Source organism: Monodelphis domestica, chromosome 5 (genome assembly GCF_027887165.1).
Source record: "Monodelphis domestica isolate mMonDom1 chromosome 5, mMonDom1.pri, whole genome shotgun sequence".
Taxonomy (NCBI): domain Eukaryota; kingdom Metazoa; phylum Chordata; class Mammalia; order Didelphimorphia; family Didelphidae; genus Monodelphis; species Monodelphis domestica.
The window spans coordinates 305108053-305133372 of record NC_077231.1 but is presented as its reverse complement, the minus strand read 5'-3'; the positions used below and the strand labels follow the sequence as shown (position 1 = coordinate 305133372).

The 25320-nt window shown below is 39.7% G+C and overlaps 1 protein-coding gene across 2 annotated transcripts in view; it reads left to right on the top strand.

Annotated features, from left to right (window-relative positions):
• DYNC1LI1 (dynein cytoplasmic 1 light intermediate chain 1) overlaps positions 1–25320 on the top strand; it is a 47294-nt gene that overhangs the window by 5245 nt on the left and 16729 nt on the right. For both annotated transcript variants that reach the window (XR_008912503.1, XM_001370079.4), the window contains exons 3-4: positions 22113–22232; positions 22864–23094. Coding sequence is in view for 1 of the 2 variants with exons in the window: in XM_001370079.4 (XP_001370116.1) it covers positions 22113–22232; positions 22864–23094 (351 nt within the window). In the remaining variant the exon portion in view is untranslated. The remainder of the gene's footprint in view (positions 1–22112; positions 22233–22863; positions 23095–25320) is intronic.

The following is a 25320-nucleotide window of genomic DNA, read 5'->3' as shown; positions in this document are numbered from 1 at the left end:
ACTTTGACGGAGGAGTCTGGTTCCTTGGTGGAAATGGGGATTAGGATAGGCTTCTTGTAGCAGGGGGAGGGCTTGAGCTAAGTCCTGAAGGAGACTAGGGATTCTTAGATGTGGAGGCAAGAAGGGAAAGATGTTCCAGGCATGGGGACAGACTATGTGAGAGAGGCCAGCGTAGCTGGAAAGTGAGGTCTGAAGGGAATAATAGGTGTTACGGTTGGAAAGATCGAATGGATCCACTTGGAAATGTCTTTAAATGACAAACCAGAGTTTATATTTGATCTTGGGGAAGGAGCTACTGTAGTGAATTGAGCAGGGGAGTGACAGGGTCAGATCTGTGCATTAGGAACATGACAGCTGTGGAAGGTGTATGTACTGGAGAGGGGAGAACTTTGAGTAGGACTGTTGTAATAGTCCAGGTGAGAGATTAGGGACTGAATGAACGTTTTGGCTGAGTGAATGCAGAGAGAACTTTAGTGGGAGTTGAATTGACAAATTCGAGTTAACAGTTTAGGTTTGCAATGTGAAGAGAGAGCAAGGAGTGGAAGGAAATAGGGAAGTTTAGAAGAGGGATGAGTTTGGGGAGAAGAGAATGAATTCTGTGCCTGGCAGTAATAGATGCTGGACTAGAGCTCAAGAGAAAGACTAAGGATGGATACTTAGATCTGGAGTCACCTGAATATAAAGGATAACTGAATCCATTAAGCCCATGGAAGTGGATGAGGTAATTTAGATAGAGTGTAGTTAGTCAAAGAACCAAAGAGGGCCTAGGGCAGAGCCTTTGGGGTTACCTAATATGTGGTGTTGGACAGAAATGCAGCAAAAGAGACAGATGAAGGGGCTGGACAAATAGGAGAACCAAGGGAACAGCGGTACAATCTCCAGGAAATTAGAGTGGTCAATAGTCTTACGTGCTGCAGAGATGCCCAGAAAGATAGGGATTAAGTGAAGGCCTTCAGATTCAAAAGTCATTGATCATTTTGGAGAAAGTAATTTAGTGACATGCTCAGAGCCAGATGGCAAGAGAGAAGTGAGAGCAGAGGGAGGACAGCATAGAGGCTTCTTCTAGGCAATCCTCTGGCAAAGGGAAGAGAAGTATAAGGGGTAGCTTTAGGGCTTGGTAAGGTCAAAAGAAGGAGTGTCAACAGAGACAGGCAACCTGTACACATTTGCGGGAAGAATAGGATGATTGTTTTGACATCTGTGGGTAAATAGATCCAAAAGAGGGACAAACTAGATACAGACCTACTAATTAGTTTATTAGACTATCCAGAAGAGAAAAAGAATCCTGGAGGTTTTAGCTGGGGGGGAGGGGGGAGGGGACAGAAAAATGAAATGTATTCCCTCCTCACCTTTTTCTCAGAATGTTTTCCCTAAGGCTCAGCTCAAATACCACCTTCAAACCTTTCTTGAGCTCCTTAGTTGCTAAATCTTTTTGTGTATATATACAGAGTTAATCTATAAACTCTTTGAGGGTCAGTCAGTCAGTCAACATTTATTAAGCACCCTCAGGCAAAAGACAGTCCCTAACCTCAGAGTCAGACAGGAAAGATAATGTGCAAACAAGCCATGTACTGGATGAATTGGAAAGAATCAGCAGAGGAAAGATGCTGAGAGTAAGAGGGATCTGGAAGGGCTTCTTATAGAATGGGAGATTTTAGTTTGGAAGCTAGGAGGTGGAGATGAAGAGGAAAAACATTCTAGGCATGGGGAAGAGCTAGTGAAAATGCCCAGAGTTGGGAGATAGAGTGTCTTGTTTGAGGGACAGCTGGGGAACAGCCACTGACCTACAGAGTGTATGGTGGTGAGAAGACGGAAAGAGAAGGGAGAAGCCAATCAGAATTTTATATTTGTTCCTGGAAGTAAGAGGGAGCTACCAGAGGTTTGTGATTGAATGGAGGTTTAGGTCAGTACATTTAGGAAGAAAATTTTGGTAGCTGAGTGAAGTCAAGAGAGCCTTTAGGCATAGCCTAGGTGTGAGGTAATGAGGGCCTGTACCAGTGGGGTGACTGTTAGAGGAGAGCAGGGTAGTAGGGAAGCAGCCAGGAGACTGGGAGAGATTGAAGATGAGTGAGAGAATAGGAATGATAGAGGAGAAGAGGCAATCAGCTGGGGCAAATGGGATGAACCAGTTGTGCTAGTAGAAGGATTGGCCTTGGCAAGGAGAAGGACCACCTTATCATGTGCGACAGTGGCAGAAGATACCTCTGGACGGTATGAGATGAAGAGAGAACTCTCAGCAAATGGCCTCAGTTTTTTCAGGAAAATAAAAGACCAGGTTCTCAACTGAAAGGGTAGGGAAACTAGAAAGTTTGAGGAGAGTTGAAGCTGTTTAGAAGAGAGGAATCAGACCAGGGGTTTCATCTATCTACAGTGTTCCTGGTGAGGAGCTTATTTCTTCTTCAGAGCAGATCTGCCTGCTCTTTTTTGACTTTTGTTTTTGTGTCCCCTCTGCGTGGCACCATTTTAGGCACTCAGTACATTTGTATTGTTTGATTGACAATTGATTAGATATAGGTGGTAAATTGTGCTCAAGGATGATTTTGAGATTGTCTATTTGGATGCCTTTGAGGCTGGTGGTACCCTTAGCTGAAACAGGGCAGTTAGGAGGAGGGGGAGTATTGAGAAGATAATGATCTTGTGGAGGTGCTGATGGCATAGTTGTCTAACTGTCAGTTTACCCTTTATTTGGTATAGATTGAATTCCATCATTTGGGATCCTAATGATTTTCTTCTGCCCTATCTAGCCAATGCTATAAGGAAGGGATGAATTTTTACTTTTTTTTATTTTTTTTATTTAGTATTTGAGACTTTTATCCAAACCTTTTGGGGTTTAAAGAAAGAACTGGAACAGGTGTTTTTGTTGTTGGGGTTTTTTTGGTAGTGATGAATTCCTGTGCTAACCAAACAGATGTTTAAGTTCAGAACTGAATAGTGCAATGGAAAGGAGAGTGCTGTGTTTGAAGTGAGAAGGACCTCAGCTAGTTTTTTTAGCTCCAATGCTTCCTACCAGTGGGGCTTGGGGCAAGTCATTTGATTTCTCTGGACCAGGCTGCTCACTTGTAGCAAGAGGAGGTGAGACTACCTGGCCACCAAGGGTCCCACACAGCTCTACTTCTGTAATTGAATGCATAGTCAGCTCCTCATTGGGAGGGGGGGGGGGGGGATCAGACTAGGGATTTCATCCCTGTACAGAGCTCCTGGTGAGGAGGAATACTTCTTGTTCAGGCCAGATCTGTACCGCTGTGATTTGTAAGTCTTAGAGTCAGCTTCTTAATCTGAGAGCTATGAACTTGTTCCTTGGGATATTTTGATGACAATATTTCAATAAAATTGGTTTCCTTTGTCATCCTCTGGGTTTGATGAACTTTATGCCTTTAAAAACATTGTTCTGGAAAAGGGTTCATAGGCTTCTCCTGCTCTGAAGCAAACTTCTAATCCATTGGGTCACCACCACACTCATTGAAGAGAAGCAGCAGGACCAACAGGGCTTCCCTAATGATGAGATTGTTTACTGACATGGTGGAATCTGTTGGTACCAGAATATCTCTTCAGTCATCTCAGATGTTTTTTAGTCTTGAAGATTTGCCAGTCTTATTTTCCTATTAAACTTGGGGAGGTATTACAATAATAATAATAATATTTTACATTTGTATAGCACCTTTTACTCTTTAAAACACTTTCACATATGTTATCTTTGCTAGACAGGGCGGGTCTTGTCTCCATTTTACAAATGAGGAAATTGAGTCTCAGAGAAAACTCAGAAAAGATTGTGGTTTGTCTGAGGATACCTACTTATGTGAGGCAGACCCTGTGTACCAGAATCAAAAGCTTTTTTAAGTATCATGACACTTGATTTGAGTCGAGTAGAAAAGCAAGCTCAGTTCTAATGGCTCCAGTTACTAAGGCACAGTTATGTAGAGGTGTAGAGGGAAGAGGCACTCCATCATCCCAGGATTAATCTGCAGAACCATCTGTGCATAGGAGCAGGGTAATAAGGTGGGAGCTGCTGCTTAGTGACTAATAAAGGCAATTAAGACTGCAGCCCCTTGCTGTGGAAGCATCTTTTTTGACTCATTTATCAGAAAGAAGGGAATTTGTTATGCTTTTCCCATTTTATTGAATACTAAACGTGTCCTGCACATTCCTTGTGCCTGATTCTCCTGTGGCATCTGATGTGTGCTTGCATTTGAACTGTCTCTGTTATTTCTGTAGTTTTCTTTGGTAGTTTTGTTTTCTTTAGTAGTCTTTCTAAGAGAGGAAACATGGCCAGAGGATGGACCTCACAGTCAGGAAGACCTGGCTTCAGGCTCAGCTTCTATCACCTGCTGTCTGTGACCTTGGGACAAGGTGCTGCCTTCTCAGGCAGAAGGAATTTTCTCCTTAGATCACAGGTCAGAGCCCTTTCTCTTCAGCTCTCCCATCTATTTTACTACCATTATTAGGATAGGATGTTTCTTAGAACCTTTTTTCATGCTGATCATGTTCTTTAAAAAAATTAACGCATTTCCCAATATATTCCTCTTCCCCTTCCCAAGGAATAAATAAGAAATTAGAAGGGGGGGGGGGGGCAGAAAAACAGATGTACATATTTTAAAAAATCTTAAATTACGTACCATGTTCCACATCCATATCATGCAAAATTGGGGGAAAGGTTTACATATGTTCCTTCTTTGGGACTACCTTTGGCAATAGAAAGGGTTTTAGATTTGAAGTCAGAAGACCTCAGTTTGAATCTTGGTTTAGATACTTAGAACCTTTGTGATTTTGGATAAATAATATTTAACTTAACTTCCTAGATCTCAGTTCCTCATCCATAAAATGAAGGAGATCTGACCTCCCTTCAAAGTCTAAATCTGTTATTCTGTAATAATGTCTTGTGTGTCAATTTACATAGTTTAGAATATAGACTTTAGGTTAATAAGGTTTCATTGTCATTTTTTTTAAACCCATACCTTCCATCTTGGAGTCAATACTATGTTTTGGCTCCAAGGCAGAAGAGAGGTAAGGGCTAGGCCATGGGGGTTAAGTGAATTGCCCAAGGTCACACAGCTGGGAAGTGTCTGAGGCTAGATTTGAACCTAGGACCTCCCATCTCTAGGCCTGGCTCTCAATTCACTGAGCTACCCTGCTGCCCCCTCATTGTCATTTTTTAAAAGGTTTCATACTTGTTAAATATTTATACAAACGGTTTTACCATCTCATTGCTTCCATAAAACTTAGTGGAGATCAGACACCTTTACTGTTATGATTTTATTTTGGAAACTAAACATTCCAAATAAAGAGAAGTCAGTTATTTAATGAATAAAGATTGAGTCAGACAAAAAGACATTTTTCAAAGATAAGGGTTTAAAGTTACATCCTCTGTAGGTGCTATGATAACATCCTCCCCTTCTTGGATGGGCTTATGTCTGGTATTTCTATTATATTTTAAAATGTTCTGTACTGTTAAGGATATAATTAAGGAACTATGAGGGAAAGTTATACTCCTCCTAGGCTACTTAATGGAAGTAGAGAGATTTGGTAACCTAAGCTAGTGAGTCCAACACTTAGTTCAGTGCCTGGCATATAGACCTTAATAAATGTTTATTGATTGAATGACATAGTTTTTATCATTAAATTAATGTTATTTCAGTACTACACATGAATCAAGAATTAGAGGGATCTTTTAGACAAAGAGAAACCCACTGGGCAACCCAGACAGGAACATATGCTCCAGAATGTCAGCTGGGAGAAACCTTAAAGAGGTCTTTTAATCCAGCCGTTTGAAACAAAGGAAATCTTTTGCTTTCTTCACCAGCCAGATGCCATCAAGATCGCATGGCCCCTAGAGAGAGGCCCAGAGGAGCGCCAGGTTAAGACAATAAACATTCCTGGTATACAGCCCACCTACAAATAATATGATGTAGAGAAACAAAACTGACAGTTAAAAGAGATGAGTGTGAAAGAATCGTGAGAATAATATGCAAAGTGATTATAGCGTAATGTTAAAAACAACACTAAGATATAATTCAGATGAAATGCAATGACCAGTATTGAAGAGAAATGACAGAATCATAGTATTTTAGACTTGAAAGGGGCTTTAAAAGCTATGTTGGGTAGTTTATACCAGAGCAAGAAGTATCACAGTGACAAGTGGTTATCTCCTGCCTGCCTCCTATCTTGCTTAGAGACTCCAAGTAAGAGGAATTGGGAAGTCTTTCTTTAAGCCATGATTTGCCTTTTTGCCTTTTCTCCTCGCTGATCCTAGTTCATCTTTCTGAGTCCTTGTCTGTCCCCAATTGATAGTGAAACCAAGGTCCTCCCTCTCAGGAGAGAGGTGGTGCACCACCATACATTCAGAATATTTCATACACTTAGCTTGATTCACTTGGTCTTACTTCTTTGTTTTTCTTCCAAAAGTGGTACTTAGATAAGAGGCATTATAAAACCCTTAGGAAGGGCTGTAAGGTCAGTGAGGGGTAAATTGAAACCTAGGAAAAGAATCTTGGGGCCTCAGAGAAGACAATGCCTTTTTTTTTTTAAATAAGGCTTGAAGGACCAGAGCAGCACAGAAGATCCAGGAGAGAGAGGGAGCCTGGGGATCCTCCCCTCAGAGATCAGTCAGATCATATTAGTAGGGACCTGAAGGCATTGGAGATCTCAGCCTTTTGGTCATGTTGTCTTGGTGTTTATAATTCCAGTCTGCTTCCAGTTAGAGGGAAGTGATGCTGATTGACATTTATCCAGCCCTTTTGCATTTGGGGGCAAAAATGACAAGACCTAGGAGTGGTCATTGTTGGATGTGCCATGGAAAGGCTGGTTCCACTCTTCAAGAAAGCAGCCAGGAATATGTGAAGACAGCAGTTAGGATGGAACAGCCCCTCTGGTCCCAGAGATCCCTCCAAGAGGCCTGTAGTCTAAGGAGGCCCAAACCAGCAAGGCTTCAGGCTGTACCAGGATTGTTGGAGGAGGGCTTTTTGTAGTGGCAAAAGCTGGGAAACAAATGGATCTTCATCAGTGGGTTTATGACTAAAGTGAGTGATCTAACAATATATAACATTTTAACAGTGATGTAACATAATATGCGGCATGTGAAGAGTTCAGAGGAGCTGTGAAAACTCCCTAAAGGAAAGCAAACCAGGAAGTCCATTCCCAGTGGGCAGGGAAAACCTAAGGTGTTCTTAGATCTGTGGGGTTGTTTGAAAACTCTGTGCAGTTAACATGCGTTTTATTTTCTCTTTGTCCTTCTCCCCTCCCCACTGAAGAAAAAAGGAAAACAGAACCCTCTTAATAAATATGCGCAGTCAAGCCAAACCCATTGCCACCTTGCCCTTGTCCCAAGATATCTGCCACCTCTCTGCCAGGCTCTGGGGAGCCTGTGTCATTGGTGCAAAGCCTCTGAGATCTTGGTCTTTTTTTTGCATTGGTCAGAGCCTTTCAGAGGCTTTTGTCTTTACACTGTTATTATTGTATAATAGATTGTGCTCATTTTACTCTATCAGTTATAAAAGTTTCTCAGAAACTCAATGCACTAATTGCATCCTGTTATATTCAGGCATCTATGTAATTACAGTGATCAAGTTTGGTCCTGAAGAAAAGGTGAGAAAATGCACGTCTTGCAGAGCTGAGGAACCAAGGCTGAAAAATCAATTAGCAAGTGTTTCCAAGCAGTCCCTGCTTGCTGTAAGCTCAAATTCATATGGGGAAAAGAAATACATATAAAAATATGTACAGCATAAAGTTAATAAATACAAATATGCACAAAGTATTTCAATGTAAGGTAATTTGGGAGAGGAGAATCAGGAGAGATGGTGCAGAAAAGATGGTCCCTGAGCTGCATTTTAAGGAAAAGAAGGACTCTAAGGGAAAGCGATGAGGGTGGGGGATGACCAGTACTAAGGTTCAGAGAATAGAGCTGGACTGTTACTTGTGAGGAACAGAGATGGCCAGTTTGACTGGATCGCCACACACCACGTTCTGAAATCGGACATGTGGACATCCTGTACACTGAAGCTCCAAAGACAGGTTGGACCTAAGTTATAAACACAGAGTTATAATAGCTAAACCAAGAGCCCAGATATAAAAGGAAGCTGCTGCAATTGGTTGAATAAGGGAGTGGTACAGATAAGCATTTAAGATAAAAGCACTTTGGCCTCCCCCTGTGAGATAGATAGTAATGGAGAAAGCCTTGAGGACTGTTGCATATGCTGTCAGACTCTGTTGATGGGTTAGTTAATTGCTTCAGAAAATGGCTTCTCAGGGAGGGAAGAAGAATGTATTTGGAAAACAAAATATAGCAATAGAATTATTGTAAAGACAACTATGAAATTTTCTTTTAGAAATGACTTAAATTTAAAAAAAAATTACCCCTCTCCATAACCTCTTCTCATTCTTTTCTAAGTTTTTGATGCTGTTATCTTTTCTATTTAGTTTGAGGATCCATTTTGCATTTATGGAACACAGTATGAGATGTTGGTCTGAGCCTCCTTTTTGCTTTCTAGTCTTCAGCAGTTCTTGCTACAGCCCTTAACCCAGTATAGTAGCTTGAGTTCTGGGTTTTATCATGCCCCGGGGTACTGGCTACTGTTTCTTCCTTGCCTAGTTCTGTTCTCACTGTTTTACTTTTCTGCTTTTTTAACTATTGTCACAAAGTTTTGTTGACTACTGCTTTAGAATACAATTTGATGTGTGGCAATGCTTGTATTTTATTCTTTGCTTCTATTTGTATCCCAGTTGCTTAGTACAGTTCTTGTATAATAATGCTGCCCCCTTCATTCATACTTTTTATCAGATTTTTGTTCTTCCAAATTAATTTTATTTTGCCTGAGTTTCCCCTTCATAATTGCTTGGTATAGCATTAAAGCTCTGCACATTGACTTAGATACTATCATTTGTATTATATTGATGTGGCCCAATCATGAGCCATGAATGTTTCCAATCATTTATCTTCCTTTATTGCTTTGAAGAGTGATTTAAAAGTTGTATTTATAAAAATGTGTTGTATGTGTTGGTAGGTTAAAAACTCAGATATTTATGCATTTTGTAATTATTTTGGATGGAATTTCTCTTACTGTTTCATTCTGCCTCTTTCAGTTTAGAAGGGAAGCCAGTATTTTCCTAGGTACCAAGTATATTAAGGACCTTGATTATTTCAGGACTGATATCTGGGGAAAATCACTAGAATTGAGAAGGCTAGAAAAAGAATTCAGGAGGTAAAATCTAGATATCTTTTTTTTTTTTAATAAACTCTTACCTTCTGTCTTAGAATCAATAATGGGTATTGCGTCTAAGACTGAAGAGTGGTAAAGGCTTAGGCAATAGGGGTTAAGTGACTTGCCCAGGGTCACAGAGCTAGGAAGTATCTGATTTCAGATTTGAACCCAGGACCTCCCATCTCTGGGCCTGACTTTCAATCCACTGAGCCACAGAGCTGCCCCCCAGATGTCCTTTTTGCCAAAGGCATTTTCTCCCATTATGGGAAGGATGGGAAAAGGTGGCTGCTACATGGTTATAGAGAAAGTTTTTTATTTTTTAATTTTAATAATAGCAGCTAGTATTTATATAGTGCCTGCTTTAAATGTTAAGTGCTATGCTGAGCACCTTACAGATATCTCTTTTGAACTTCATAACAACCTTAGGAGATAAGTAATATTAATCTCATTTTGCAGTTGAGGAAAATGAGGCATACAGAAGTTAAATAACTTGCCACAGTCCACATATCCTAATAATTATCTTGAGATCAAATTTGAACTCAAATCTTCTTGATTCCAGGCCCAGTTCTCCAACCACTGTGGTACTACCGAGATGACTTTTAAAGAAGTTATATGCAGTAATGCATTCATTGAACAGAGATGATGAAAAAAGTAGATGACTAGCAATGAAACTGACCAATGGAAAGCCACAGTAATTACCAGATCAGAGCAGGAATCTGTAAAGTAAGTTTACAGCTAAATCTCAGGTATAGGGAACTCACTTAGGAGACACAAGAGGATAGAGATAAATGGACGTTTCTCTGAATCAAACATCTCAGTTGTGGGATGCTATAAATATCAGGGCCAGGGCTTTAATTAGTCAATATTTTTGTAAATAGTCAGGAATAGGAAGCATACAGTAACCAGGCACCAGACCTTTATTGAACCCCTACTATGTGCTAGGTATTAAAGACAAAAATGAAAGTCCTGCTCTCAGAGAGCCTACATTCTAAATGAGGCAATATATATGTGTGTGTATGTATGTATGTATGTGTGTGTGTGCGCATGAGTGCATATGTTTGTATGTATGTATATAGAGATACAAATATATGTAACATAGATGTGTATTTATGTATGATGAAATAAGTACAAAGTCATTTGTTGAGAGAGATCAGGAAAAGCTTCATACTGTAAGGAATTAAAATTAAAGGTTTGATTAAATATTTGATAATTTCAAGATAATACTGTGGTTGCTGATTTTAAAATATTATAGCTCAAGCCAAAAATGACTTTTAGAAGTTTTATTTACATAAAGGTAGAAGGAATGAAAGTAGAGAAGTATAAAAAGAGGGTAGAGAAGATGTCTAGCCTATCACCCTAAATGTTGTTTTGGTCCCTGGGTCAGTCTGGGAGGGCTTGTTAATCCTCAGCAGGAGGACTGGTGAATTAAACAGGAGTTCCACCCACATAGCCTCCTCCAAGAGGGGAAGGCCTCTAGGACTAATCTCTCCAGGAGCAGTCTTAGCAGAAGCAGTCCAAGAGCCAAAGACCCAAGTCATAGCTTCAAGTTAAAGTCCCAGTCAAAGATCCTCCAAGCCCAAAATTCCGCTCAAAGACTCCTTTGGACAGGAAGTTCAGGACTTTTATAGTCCTTTTTTCTACATCATTTCCTTTTCTTTCCTCCACTTTATGGGAGCCAATTACAATCTTTAAATTTGCTTAGCACTACCCAGGGAGTGGTCAGTTGCTTCTGGAGTTGTCATCCACTTTAGTAAGTGATTTGTGACCTCCCCTACTTCATGTTAACTAGGGGTGTTTTCAGTTTTTGTTGAAAAATAGGCAAGGGGAGAGTTATTTTCACAATACAGAAAGTGCCCCTTGAGCTGAGCTTGAAGGAAACCAGCAATTCTAAGAAGTCCTCTCTCTCTCAGCAGATGACACTAATCTTTTTCAAGTACTAAACTAGGCCACAGGATAAGCTAGGAGATCTCTTAGGAAGCTGCTCTCTCTGTCAAGTAATACGCTGAAGAGAAATAATCCAGACCAGGGTTAAGGGAACCATTGGAGGGAGGGAGTACTTGGAGTGATGAGGTCACAAGTATACTGCAGTAGAATATAACCCCTATTTTTAAGATGATCATTTTACACATGGACTTCAATCCCTGCACTTCTAGCTATGTAACCTTGGTGGGATACATCCTGCAGCATTGCTGCATCTCAGTTTCCAATCTGTCATGATAGCATGAAAACTTCATTATATTATTATATATGATGGAATCAAATGAGAGAATGGCTACAAATTAATGTATAGATTAGAGAGTAATACACAAATGTCAGGTATGACTGTTATTTGATTCATTCAGGCATTTATTAAGTACCTAATATATGTGAGACATGGTTGTTCAGTGCTGGAATTACAAAGACAAAACCAAAATTAAGCCCTGCCTTCAAAGTTTTTTGGGGAAGATATAGTGGAAGAGGAAATAACCTAAACTATTTAAATATAAAATTTATTAACAGGTTCATTGTGTGCATCTAAAATTATGATGAATAATTTCTCTTTTTTTTTTTTAAACCCTTTCCTTCCATCTTGGAACCAATACTGTATTGGTTCCAAGACAGAACAGTGGTAAGGGCTAGGCAATGGGGGTTGTGGCTTGCCCGGGGTCACACAGCTGGGAAGTGTCTGAGGCCAGATTTGAACCTAAGACTTCCCATCTCTAGGCCTGACTCTCAATCTACTGAGCTACCCCCAATTTTCTAATTTTTGATTAGCCAGATTAAAGTAGCAGTGTCTGACTCAAAGTTGAAATCAGAAGGTCTTGGCAAACAGCTTGGCTAGGATGGGATGAGAGATAATGAGTGATGATGCTTATTTGGAGATTTTGAGCCTGAGAGACTGGGAAAAGTAGGAGGTGGGGGACAGGGTTTACAAAGAAAAGATAATGAGTTCTGATTTGGATATGTCAAGTTTAAAAAGATGTGACGTTGGAGGTCTGCAAGGAGTTTGGGGCAGGATACGTAGATTTGAGGATTATAAGCATAGAGAATCATAAGCATAATACACTTGGGATCACCGTGTGTATTATAGAGGAAGAAGAGAAGAGGACTCAGACTGAACCCTGAGGGATACTTACTATTTAAGGGTGTGGTCTGGAGCCACACCTTGTAAATGAGACCAAGACAGAGAGATCAGATGGGTAGGAAGAGAACCAAGAGAGAGGAGTGTCTGGATAACCTAGAAAGAAAGTATCCAGGAGGAGAGAGTAAGCCACTAAGGCTGCAGAGAAGCCAAAGAGAATGAGGATTGAAAAAAGGCTACTGGACTTGGCCACTAAAAGTTCATTGGTCACTTTGGAAAGAGCCATTTTGGTCAGAAGCCAAATCATAAGGGGTTGGGGGAGAGAGTGAGAGGAGAGAATGGGGCGCCACCCTATTGGTCTTCCTGAGACACTAGGAGATAGTCACCAACTAGCTTCTAGGCTTTAGTTTTATCTTTTGTAAAACATGAGCATTAGACTTGATTAACTCTGTCTGCTTCTTGTGTTAATTTTGTGACTTGTCCCACAAAAGCATCATACTCATGTTTTTAATCATCATAATTTCCTGTTAACAAAGATAGTTCCTGCTTTCTAACCATCTCCTCCCCATAGGAAACTTGGGTTGATGATTTTTTTTTGTCCTCCAATAGGTGAGTGATCCAGTAGTTGAGTGTCACCTGTTAGGGCTCTGGCAGCCAAGCTACTGCCCCACTGTCTCCTCCCCAGACCCCTTCAGATGCCTATTTCCGCTAACCTCCCTTTCTAGAACCCTGTTTATTAATAACTGATGCTGTGTTTTGGAGCCTGGGAGTGGTTTGGGCCTTTCTCCTGTGTTTGGCTCTGCATCTGGTGCAGAGCAAGAATGGAATAAAACAGTTTATATGTCTATCTAATGGCACACTTCATCAGAAACTCTGTCATCTCTGACTTGTCATTCACTCTATATATCCCTTTTATGGCAAATTTTACAATCTCTCTCTTATACGGTCAAGACTCCACTCACCCTTGTACAAGCTCTTACTTATTCCTTCTACTTGGATTACTGCAGCCACCTTTGGATTGGTCTTGGCCTGTCAACAAGCTAGTCCTGAGGAGCAGATATGACTCCACTCCTACCAACCCCCCCCCCCCCCCCCCCAATATTCTAGGGATCTTAATTTACAACCTTCAGGATCAGATATAAAAGCCTTTAATTGGCATTTAAAACCCCTCACAAATTGGCCCCTTCTTAACTTTCCAGTTACTCACGTACTTTAATCCCCTCCATATACTCTGTGGTCCAGTGACCAATCCTCAAACAAGACACTTCACCTCTGACCCAGGCATTTTCAAAGCCTGTCCCTAGTGCCTGGGATGAGCTACCTCCTCACATCTGACTCCTAACATCCCTGTGTTCTGTAAGACTCAGTTTAAACCTCACCTTCTTCAAGAGATCTTTCCTGCCCCTGCCCTTTCCTCTCCATTCCCTGTGCATTATCTCCCCTTACTTTCTATTTATTGTGATTCTTGCCTTGGCCTCAATGGGTAGGAGGGGTAGAGGGAAGAAGAGAATTGGAATAGAAAATAAAAATAAAATTGAATTTTAAAAAAGATTACTTCCCATTTATATACTATTATCTTGAATGTCCAGAGTTATTTGCATATTTTCTTCCCATTTGAATGAAAACTCCTTAAAAGCAGGGAGGTTTTGCTTTTCCTTGTATCCCCAGACCTTAGCAGAGGGCCTAACACATAGTAAATGCTTCAGAAATATTTGCTGAATGTGGTGACCCAGGACAATCCAGAGGAACTTATTATGAGAAAAAATGCTATCCACATCCAGAGAAAGAACTATGGAAACAAATGCAGAAGAAAAACATATGATTGAATGCATAGTTTGATAGGGATATGATTGGGGTTTTGATGTTAAAAGATCTCTCTATTGCAAATATGAATAAAATGGAAATAGGTTTTGAACATGATACATGTATAACCCAGTGGTCAGTGTTGGAAGGGGGAAGAAAGAGCGGGGGGGGGGGGGGGGTTGGATCATGAATCATGTAACTGTGAAAATTTTTAAATAAAAAAAGGGAAAAAGAAATTGCTGCCTGTCTGCCATTTAGCTCTACTCCTAGAAAGGGTCATCTAGGTTCTCATTCTCACTTCTTACTGGCAGTATGGCTTCTGACCCTGCCCCATGAACGAAATTGTTTTCTTCAAGGTTCCAAATAACCCTCTCAGCCAGTAAATCCAGTGGACTTTTTCTGTCTTTGTTTTATTTCAAAGCATCTAACATCTATTAGGCATTTGCTGTATTCCAGATGCTGGGCTAAGCACTGGGGTTGGACAGAAGGCCAAAAAACTGGGTCTGCTCTCAAGGAGCTCACAAATGGGGGAGCCAACATGCCAGCAACTATGTATAAATAAGCTAAAGACAGAATTAGTTGGAGATAATCAACAGAGAATGCCCTAGCATTAAGAGAGAGATTGGGAAAGGCTTCTTGTAGAAGATGGGATTTTATTTTATTTTTAAAAATACTTTTCCATATTTCCATGATTCATTTTCTTTCCCTCCCTTCTTCTCTCCCCCCACCCAGAACTGACAAGCAATTCCACTGGGTTATACAAATGTTATCACTTGATATTTATTTCCATATTATTCATTTTTGCAGTAGAATGATCTTTTAAAACCAAAACCCCAATCATATACCCATGTAAATGAGTGATAAATCATGTTTTTCTTCTGTGTTTCTACTCCCACAGTTCTTTCTCTCAATGTGGATAGCATCCTTTCTCATGAGTCCCTCAGGATTGTCCTGGATGATAGAAGGTGGGGTTTTAACTGATACTTGAGGGAAGCCAAAAGGTGGAGATGAGAAAGGATAGAATTCTAGGCATGGGAGAGGAACAATGAAAATTGTCAATCAGGAGATAGGAGTTTCCTGGAGGCCAGGGTCACTGGTCCAAGAGTGTGAATTTTAGATTTTCTTCGCCCTGATTAGTTTTTAAAATTCTAACAAACAGGAATGTAAACACCCCTACTTAAGGATTAAGTGTTGAGGAGGTATGGCCTATGACAGACATGTGCTAGCAAGTGACAAATAAGAAACAACTGGCAGACTCCTGGGCTGTCCTGAGTCAAGCTTAAGCTACCATTGGTACATGTGAGATGCAGGAAGTGATGTAAAAAAAAAGTCTATATATTCGTGTCACTTCCTCTTGCCCAGCTCTTTGGTGGGGGAGCCCTGAGCTCTGGGTCTTTGTGCTGGGTGGTGTTTTTGCGTTTTTGGTGTGGGTCAGGTGAGGCGTCTTCCCTGAACTCCTAGAGTTTAGGCGGATTTTCCTTTTTTCTTCCTTTACCTCCTAAAAGCACTATCCTCTTAGAAGGCCCCTCATCTCAGAATAGACCTAGTGGCTGGAAGCCAAGCTAGTTTTTATCTTTTGAGGAGGCCTTGTGCCTGAGTTCTCTGAACTCCCCTTGGTCTAGGCTAGGCCCAAGAAATCTTACACCTCTTTCCCTCTCTCTTCTTCTTAATTCTTTCTCTCTATAGTAATTAAACCACCATGAAATTCCCAAACTGACTTGAGTATTTTTATTGGGATTTGAATTAATCCCTGGTGACCATTAGTATAATATATTAGTCAAAAACCCCAAAATTTACCCCTTACAAGAGTATGTGGTAGGAAGTAATGTATGAGAAGACTGGGAAGGTAGGGAGGGACCATGAAGTTTCCTCATTTGTAAAATGGGGATAACAATAGCATGGATCATGTTTAGGCTTTTTGAGGTCAGGGGAGACTTGGGCATGTTTATAGGGGGTGAGAAGCAATTAGTAAACAGGGACAGATTGAAGATTATTCCAAGAGTGGGAATGATAAAGGAGGTTGTCTGCTCGAAGAGACAGGGTGTAATGGGATCACTTGTACATAGAAAGGGGTTTGCCTTGGTGAGAATTAACCACCTCTTCATGTGTGAGGAAGGTCTGGAAAGGTAGGTATAGGGGATGGTATCTGAGTGATATGAGAGAGGAGGAGGGAGAAAGAATAAATGCTCAATAATCTCAGTTTTTTCAGTGAAATATGAGATGTGGTTCTTAGCTAAAAGAGTGGGGGAAAGGAAACATGGAAGGATTGAGAAGAGATGGGAAAGTCTAAAAAAGCTGGGGTGAATTGAGACAGTGAGTCAATTTAAGGAAGTGTAAAAGAATTGCCTTGCTACAGTGAAAGCCCAGTTGAGATTGTGTAACAGAAATTTATAGTGGATCCAGGCTGCACTTTTGTCATTTGCTCCAGCTTCATTCTGTAGAGGGTATGTAGGAACAAAGATAGGGTGGTGGGAGTAATCCAGAGCTGAGACTTGCAAAGGGGAGAGACAGGGAAGAAGACAGTGTAGACTTCAACTGGTCCCCAAGGGGGTCAAGATGAATAGAAAGAGAATGTAGGCAATGTAGAGATGATAGCCTGGGAAAGAACCAAGACATGGAGAAATTTGAACTTGTAGTGAGAGCCAGCTGGATGATTCAGTGCAATATAGCCCTGGACCTGAGGTCAAGAAGACCAGAATTTTTTATCTAGTCTCAAAGTCTGTGACCCTAGGCAAATTATTTATCTCTTTCTCTCTTAGTTTCCTCATCTGTAAAATGGGGATAATAATAGACATTACCACCCAGGTAAAGACAAAATGAGATAATACTACAAACTTGAAGCACTTGATAAATACTAGCTATTAAAGGTCACAAGCCAGCAGAATGGATGGAATGACAACAGATTGTAATTAGATTAGAGAATTTAAAAGTTCATGACCTTGGAAGTGGAACACATATGTTATTGTGTATTATTGAGAGATCAAGGTATGAGGATCTTTGTGGAGTTGAGGTAGGGTAGAGGAGTAGGCCATGTGAAATGAGAGGTTATGATGTGTGTGTGTGTGGGGGGCGGTTATTTTGTGTGTCTAAGTCTCTTAGTATGAAGAAAAGTTATAGAGTGATGGTTTGAGAGGGAGAGCACCTGGAAATGGTGATGAGGAACAAGGAGTTTTATAGCTCCATGACCAGTGAGTAAGTTGGAGCAACCAATGCTGGAAAGTGTGGCAAGGGAATTTGTGTCATCAGGAAGGCTCCAAAGCTCAGTGAGTGCAGGAAAGGAAAAAGGTTCAGTTTGTTATTTAAGGACAAACATTCAGGAAAGAGGAGGGAGCTTTAATGGGGCATTTGGGGGCTGGAGTTGAGGAAGCAAAGGAGGCAGGGTAGAAAAGAGAGCAGAATTTGAACCATGACAAGTAGGGAATTCAGAATCATTGGAATGACAGGAAAGAGGATATTATTCACTGAAAAATGAGTAGTAAAAGGTGGGGAGAGGTACCTTGGCAAAGGGAAACGTAGGTATGTAAGTAAAGTGACATCCGAGTCAGGCTGGGCCATTCCATGTCACTCTCACCTCACCGGCAAAGTTCTCTTTATATCTAAAGAGTTTCATTCTTGAGAGCTTCCTATCCCACTTGATCTACCTTCCGCTATAAAATTTTTATATTGTGAAATCTTACTTATACTCTCTCTGAACCCTTTGAAATCTGCCCTACTAAAAGTCGGTGTGTATTCCAGGCTAAGCCCAACTTTCTCCTCCTTTGATATCACAGATTCCAAAATGGAGGGATTATTTCCCTTTTCACTTAGCCCAAGGTTCTCATCATTTCTCCTTTTGCAACCAGAAGCGATTTGAGAAACATCACAAGCCTGTCACAGAAACATGATATATTAGTAATGGGGGATACAGTAATGATCTGGGTGTCTGCTAGAGCTCTTTCTCTTTTAGAGCAAGTTACAATAATCCCAATTTCTCTTAATGATGCTCTTATCTTTTAGAAGGTAGAGGACCCAGCTTGATTCATTTCAGTTCTCTCACCAACAAAAACACATTGTTTCTGTTCTACCAATATTTATATTCATTTACACACTCACTACCAAAAGGAAGAGGCTTCTCTCTTTTTCCTTTTTGAATTTCCTCAGGAGTAAATTTTCTTAGTATAAACAATGTCATTCTCCTCTCCTCTCCCCTTTTTTCACTTATCCTGTTCCTTTTGTCTTAGATATATTTTTCCAAGTCCATATTCTAAATTTTAGTCTCTGTGATACCTGTGAAATGATCTTTGTTCTCTTTCCTCGAGCATCTCTAGTTTACCTTTTTTGGCCTTCTAAATACAGAGCTAGAGCCAGTGGTTTTATTAAATGCTGATTCCTTTTTAAAATTTTGTTTCTCCTATGAGTTTCTGAGTATCACTACTCATTCTTTTTCCTGTATTGTGGATACCGTCTGTGATCCTTTAACATTCTTTTGGCAAGATATACACGTTTATATGCAAATGCATTCCTACTAGCCCATTTTATAAATGTTTATCCATCCCAGGTTTATTATATCTTTTCTGTATTTTAAGCTGTGATTCAGACATCCAAATCCCATTCCCAGACATCTTCTTAACCAATTGTTTAATTCCCAAACCCTTTTGTATGTAAACGATTCCCTCTTATTTTATCTTTATTACTCTCTCATACACACACTAATTATACTTTTTTTATTTATTGGTGTTTCTGAAAATAAGAATGGATTTTCTGTTGATGGACTTTGAGATGCTATGGGTTTAAAATCAGAGTCAGAACTGAGTTTGAGAAGAACAAATAGAAATCCTTAAGGGTTGGGAAGAAGCCTAGGAAAAGACTTTTTTAAAAAATATAAATAGGACTTTAGCAGGTATCAGATGTTTTAAAAGTAGTGTTCTCTTTTAAAACTAGTTACAATTCCGGAGGGGTGGGGGGAGGGGGTGCCAAATGTAAAATCATTTTGACGACTCTAGATAGTAAGTTAAAGTTGCTCACTTCATGAACTTAAGGCTCAGTGCCTTATTTTCCAAATTCTAACTTCCTAGGCTGGCTAAGCAAGCAAAAATCTGACTTTTTTTGAGAGAGAACATAGTGCAATAGAAATCAGTGCTGAGCTTTTAGGCAGGTGATAATTTGATTTGTTGCATCTTAAACTTATTAATTGTGGGTTCCTAGACAAGTTACCTTACTTCACTGAACCTGTTTCCTTGTCTTTAAAATGGAGATAATATCTATAGCATTCCAGAATAAGAGAATCTGAATTGGGAGAGGATTCTCAGAAGCCCTCTACATAACTAGACAGTTTACATCTTGTATAACGTGCTCATCCAGACCTTGCTTGAAGATTTTGTTGTAAAGATAAAATTAGGTAAAATAATAACTAACATTTCTGTAGAACCAGTGTGAAAATACATTCATGAAATTTCTCCTGTGTACCAGACACCATCCTAATGAGAATTGAGGATACAAAGAATAATAATAAATAGTCTCTGCTCATAGTCTACTAGGAGAAAACACCATCTAATGGTTTTATAATAGCTATGAGCAAATAGCCTATTTGTAGGATAACTTGAAATTAATCAACAGAGGGAAGTTACTAGCATTAAGGGGGTTGGGAGCGGTTTCTTCTAAAAGATGAGATTTTACCTGATACTTGAAGTAAACCAAGAGGCAGAAAATGAGAAGGGAGAGAGTTCCAGTGAAAGTGCCTATAGTCAGGAGATGGAATAGTTCGTTGAGGGAACAGCCAAAGGCCAGTGTGACTGGAGTACAGAGTGCTTTGGGGATGGGGCGGTGATAGGAGTAAGAAGACTGGAAAGTTAGGAGGAACCAGGTTATGAAGGTCTTTGAAAGCCAAACAAGATTTTATATGTTATCTCGGAGAGATGGGGAGCAGCTGGAGTTTAGTGAGCCGTGGAGGGTGACTTCGGCAGACCAGTGCTCAAGAGGAAGATCACTTTGTTAGCCAAGTGGAGGTTATACTAGAGTGGGGGGAGACTTGAGGCAGGAACGTGAGCCAGCAAAGTATTGGCACAGTCCGTGTGTGAGGTGGTAAGGACCTATCAGGCTGTTGGCAGAGTTGCCAAGTTGACAGGATTTGTCAATTGATTAAAAAGGGGAGATGAGAGAGAGTAAAGAATCAAGGTCGGCATCTAAGTTGCAAGCCTGAGTGTGTGGGAGAATGGTGGTACCTTGGATAGCAGTGGGGAGGTTAGAAAGAGAGGACAGTTTGTGGGGGGACAGTCAGTCTGGGGCATGTCAAGTTTAAGTTGGCCTTCTTAATTCTAAATAGCCATGGAAGTTGAAGATGCAACACTAGAGGTTACAAGAGAAGTTAGGGTTGGATAAATAAATTTGGGAATTATTTGCATATAAGTGATAATTGAAACATTGGGATCTGATCAAATCAAGGGAAGAGGAAAAGGGCCCAGGACAGAACTTTGAGAGATAGCCATGGTTAAGAGGCATGAGCTGGATGAAGATCTAGCAACAGATACTGAGAAAGAGTGATCAGATAGGTAGGAGCAGAACCAGGAGAGAACAGTTTCTCTAAGAAGCTACAAAGAATGGGGGCAGCTGGGTGGCTCAGTGGATTGAGAGCCAAGGCCAGAGAAGGGAGGTCCCGGGTTCAATCAGAAACTTCCTAGCTGGGTGACCCTGGGCAAGACCCTTAACCCCCATTGCCTAGCCCTTACCACTCTTCTGCCTTAGAGCCAATACACAGAACAGTTTGGGTAAGGGTTAAAAAAAGATACAAAGAGGAAAATATTAAGGAGAAAAGGGTAACCAATAGTGTCAAAGGCTACAGAAATGTCAAGAAAATTGAAGATTGAGGAAAGGTCATTAGATTTGGCAATTAAGTGATCATCAGTAACTTTGGAAAGCAGTTTCAGTTGAATGATGAAGTCAGAAGCCAAATCTCAGAGTTAAGAGAATGAGAGGAGAAGTAGAGGCCTCAGTCGTAGACAGCCTTCTTGAGGAAGTTAGACAGAAAAGGGAGAAGAGGTAGGATAATTGCAGGCAGAGAGGGATGATGGATGGATATGGATCAAGTGAGAATTCTGTGAGGACTGGGAAGCCATGAGCATGATGGGAAACAGCCAGGAGACAGGAAGAAGTTGAAGATGGGATGATGAGGGACAAAGACAGGTTGTTGTAAAGGATTATTTTAAGTAGGATTTGCTTTTGCCTAAGAGATAGGGCCATGTGAGATAGTAGCAGAAGCCATCTTAGTGATGGGAGGTAAGGAAGAGATGAAAGGGAATTCTCAGAATGGCATCAATTTTTTTTTTCCAGTAAAATGTGAGGCCAGGTTCTCCTCTGAGAGTTAGGGGGTAAAGGGAGGCAATGGAAGGGATAAAAAGGAGATTTGGGTGTTTTATGTAAATATAAATATATGTATATATTCTCTTTTGATTCTCATCATAGACTTGTGAAGTAGATGTAATTATCATCTTTTAACAGATTAAGAAACTGTGGCTGAATCCATTGCTGGCACTTTAAGTGTAAAATATAAGAAGAAAAAAGACTACAAAATTTAAGTGCTTCATTTGTAATAGCAAACAGTTGGAGAGTGGCCAAATAATTTATGGAGTATTAGTGAAATGGGATATTTTGAGGCTGGGAATTAATGTTTTAAAATACAAAAAAATAAAATAAAATTTAAAGTGTTTTTTAAAAAGAGGATTGGCTTACTCCTGGCCATTATACCCAAAGACATGTACAAAAGGTTATTAATACAGAAGTGAACTATAAAATGTTTAATCAGCAATCTTACAGAATACTTTACGTTCCAAAAAGGTTTAAGTGTCCGTCTGCTAGCAGATTGTAATAGTAGTGAAATTACTGGATTTTGTTTTAAATTGTTCTGTTATTATATACTCTTAGTATTTTAATGTTTAGCATTTCTGTTGTGTCTAGGAAATAAATCTCTATCCCGAAAGTAAAAAATAAAATACAAAATTATTTTAATGTTTTAGGCATATTTATGAATATTTTAAAACTAGGATTTATATGTTTATCTAAAACATCTTTTACCATTTGTCTAGGTGAAGATGGAGCTGGAAAAACAAGCTTGATAGGGAGAATCCAAGGAAGACCAGAGGAATGCAAGAAAGGGAGAGGTGCTGAGTATTTGTACTTGAGCGTTCATGATGAGGACAGAGATGGTGAGTAGCAGCAGTCATACATGCCTATTAGAGTGATAGAGATCCACATTGTATTCAGTCTTCTCCTTTGGGAAACTTCAAGAGAATTCTGTTCTTTAAATATTCAAGTACACTGACTGCAGTCTTTCTTTAGAAAGGACCATAACTTTCTGGTTTCCTTTGACAGTCCTTTCTTTTTTCAGCTCAGATACTATTTAAAACTGAGCCGTGACCTGTTCTCTTTACCTTCTCTGGTCACGTATCTACTCTCTGCTACCAGCCCTGACTTAAAACAAATTCTCATCACTTTAGTGATCACGTGTGTGTGTGTGTGTGTGTGTGTGTGTGTGTGTGTGTGTGTGTGTGTGTCCAGATGTGTATACCATTAGTGTTTTGTGATTGGGAAAGATGGAGCTGAGGCAGTCAGATAGCCGGGGTGCCTAGCATCTGGCCCTTTTCAGAAAGGTCAACTTGTCAGTAATCTCATTGCTTAACGAATAAAGATTTTCTTTTACCTGTGATTCTGCCTCTCTCAGAGAATACAAAGAATGTTTAAAAAGAATGAGATAATTTTATAAAGTTTGTGTATTTCCTAACTTTTTAGGAATAACTTCTAAAGTATAACCAACATCTGTCTTTCGCTTTGATACAGATCAAACAAGATGTAATGTGTGGATTTTAGATGGAGACCTATATCACAAAGGACTCCTTAAATTTGCAATGGAAGCCAACTCTCTGAGAGACACTTTAGTTATTCTGGTTGTTGACATGTCAAAGCCTTGGACTGCTTTGGATTCTTTACAAAAATGGGCAAGTGTTGTGAGAGAACATATTGATAAGCTCAAAATTCCTCCTGAGGAAATGAAAGAAATGGAACAGAAATGTAAGTATTCTAGAACTACTAATGTAGATTGTAATTCTATGTACATTTATGCTGGCGTTTAAAGTTTAATCAGTTCTATTTGAAAACTGATTATCAAATTCCTGGTATACTTATTCTTATGAATAATTATTTAAATAAGGACTTTGTTTCATTATCCTAGGAAAATAAGCCCTCTCTTCCTGATTTCAAGGTGAAGGACTGTCGATTTGCCGATGTGCCTTCATGTGCTAAGATCATAAACTATAACTAAGGTTGTAATTCAGATTTAAATGATAATCATTGAGACCTCTATGTTTCAAGCTTAGCACATGTATTTGTTAATTTCCCAAGAATTTAATTTTAAATCCTCAACTCCATAATTACCAAATTTTATTGTTCGGTAACAGTTTAAAATTGTTTTTAATCATAGAATCACAATCACAGAACAAACCTCTAGAGATCACCTGATCCAACTCCCTTATTTTAGAGATAGTGAAGCTCAGGCCTACAGAAGTGATGGTCACCCAGCCATGCCAGGCTGCCTCTGCTGGTGGCAGGGTCTCTAGGACTGTGCCTGCTGTGTACCACTCCATTCATTCAGATGTGTCCTAGGATTTTTCAGCTAACTATAGTCACTTCATTTTATAAGCTCACTTCTATAATCTGTTACATTAATTCTTGAGGGACAATCTCAGTTATCCTAGACATTATGATTAACAAGAAACTCCCTCTTTATTCATGGGTTTGGTGGTGCAGGTGTTACTTTGATTGCTTTTTCTCTTAATCTTTTGGGCTGTAAAAGTAAGCAGGAAGAGATTGGATGGTTGTGCCTATAATACTAATTTTCTGTCCTGTATTTAGCTCCATGACTAAGTTTGTGCAGCAGGGTGGGATCAACTTCATCAGGATGAGAGAAAAGGAGATGGTAGCCCAGAACATGGAAGAACCATTAACCTTGCATATCTCTTGTCCCACATCTCTTTACAAGCTTCAAAATTCCTTTAACATTTGTTTGGGCTAATAAGGTCATTGTTAAAAATGTAAAGGCTTCCTAAGAGTTTTAAGCCTCATTACAAGTTATTATGAACAGCTTTAAATCAGATCAATACCAAACTTTGCTACACTCTAATAAATATAGTCACTCATTTATCTGACAAAGCTTTTCTCAGAATAAGATGACAGGGTAAGTAATATGTGTAGAATTTATTTGCATTTTGTGGGGCAGAAGGGGGTGATGTTTTACCACATTCGAGAAGCTCACCACTATCCTCTGCTGCATTGGGGCAGGAGAGAGAGAAGAGCAGCAAGCCTGGTGGAATTCATCCATTATGTGCCAGGTCTGGTACCATATGGGGGAAAAGGGAAGAAAGAGCCAAAGATAGACCTTTTCTATTTTTTCCCCATAGGGTTTTAGCAGCAACTGATTTTTTTTTTTAAACCCTACCTTCCATCTTATAATCAATACTGTGTATTGGTTCCAAGGCAGAAGAGTGGGAAGGGCTAGGCAATGGGGGTCACGTGACTTGCCCAGGGTCACACAAGCAACTGTTTTCTTAAAATCTTTTACTGATGTCCTTCTCTCTGCTAACACTGTCATTTCCCATCGACTCCTCTCTTTCCTCTGTTATCAAAGTTGTATAAGCAGTATAAGCAGTTGTAAGCAGTCTTTCATAGGGATTCACTGTATCCAAGGGAATCCTGTTATCTCTGCTCTACTTTTTACATTAAAATGCTCTCTTTTTGGTACTTGTTAAAATCAGAATAAAAAATAAAAAATAAACAAAAGCAAGTAAGTATAGTCAAGTAAAACAAATCCACACATCAGCCCTGTTGAGCAGCTGGCTATTTACCAGTGAAAATCACTGAGGCTGACTGTTCATGACTTAATTAAGATATTGGAACTAGTTTGGAGTCCTGAAGACTTCAACTGGATTTTTGATGGAGCTTCTACAGTTTAACTCATTGGCTCCCCTGCCAAACTTCATTGTAAGGAGGCGGGAAAGGGAGAAGACTGAGCAGCTCTTCCCCCTTTGTCTTCTCCTTTCTTTATTAGAATGATAAACTATTTCCAGAATTTGCCTTTTCTCAAGGAAATGAGGTTGTAATCAAGGATAACTGGGAACTAGATTTAATTAAAGACAATTTAATTGGTAAGCCTACTGTTTTTTAATTGAATTTAATTTTAGGTTTTATTTCACTGTAGTCTTTTATAGTAAGAATATATGACTGTATAAGAGAGAGGAAAAG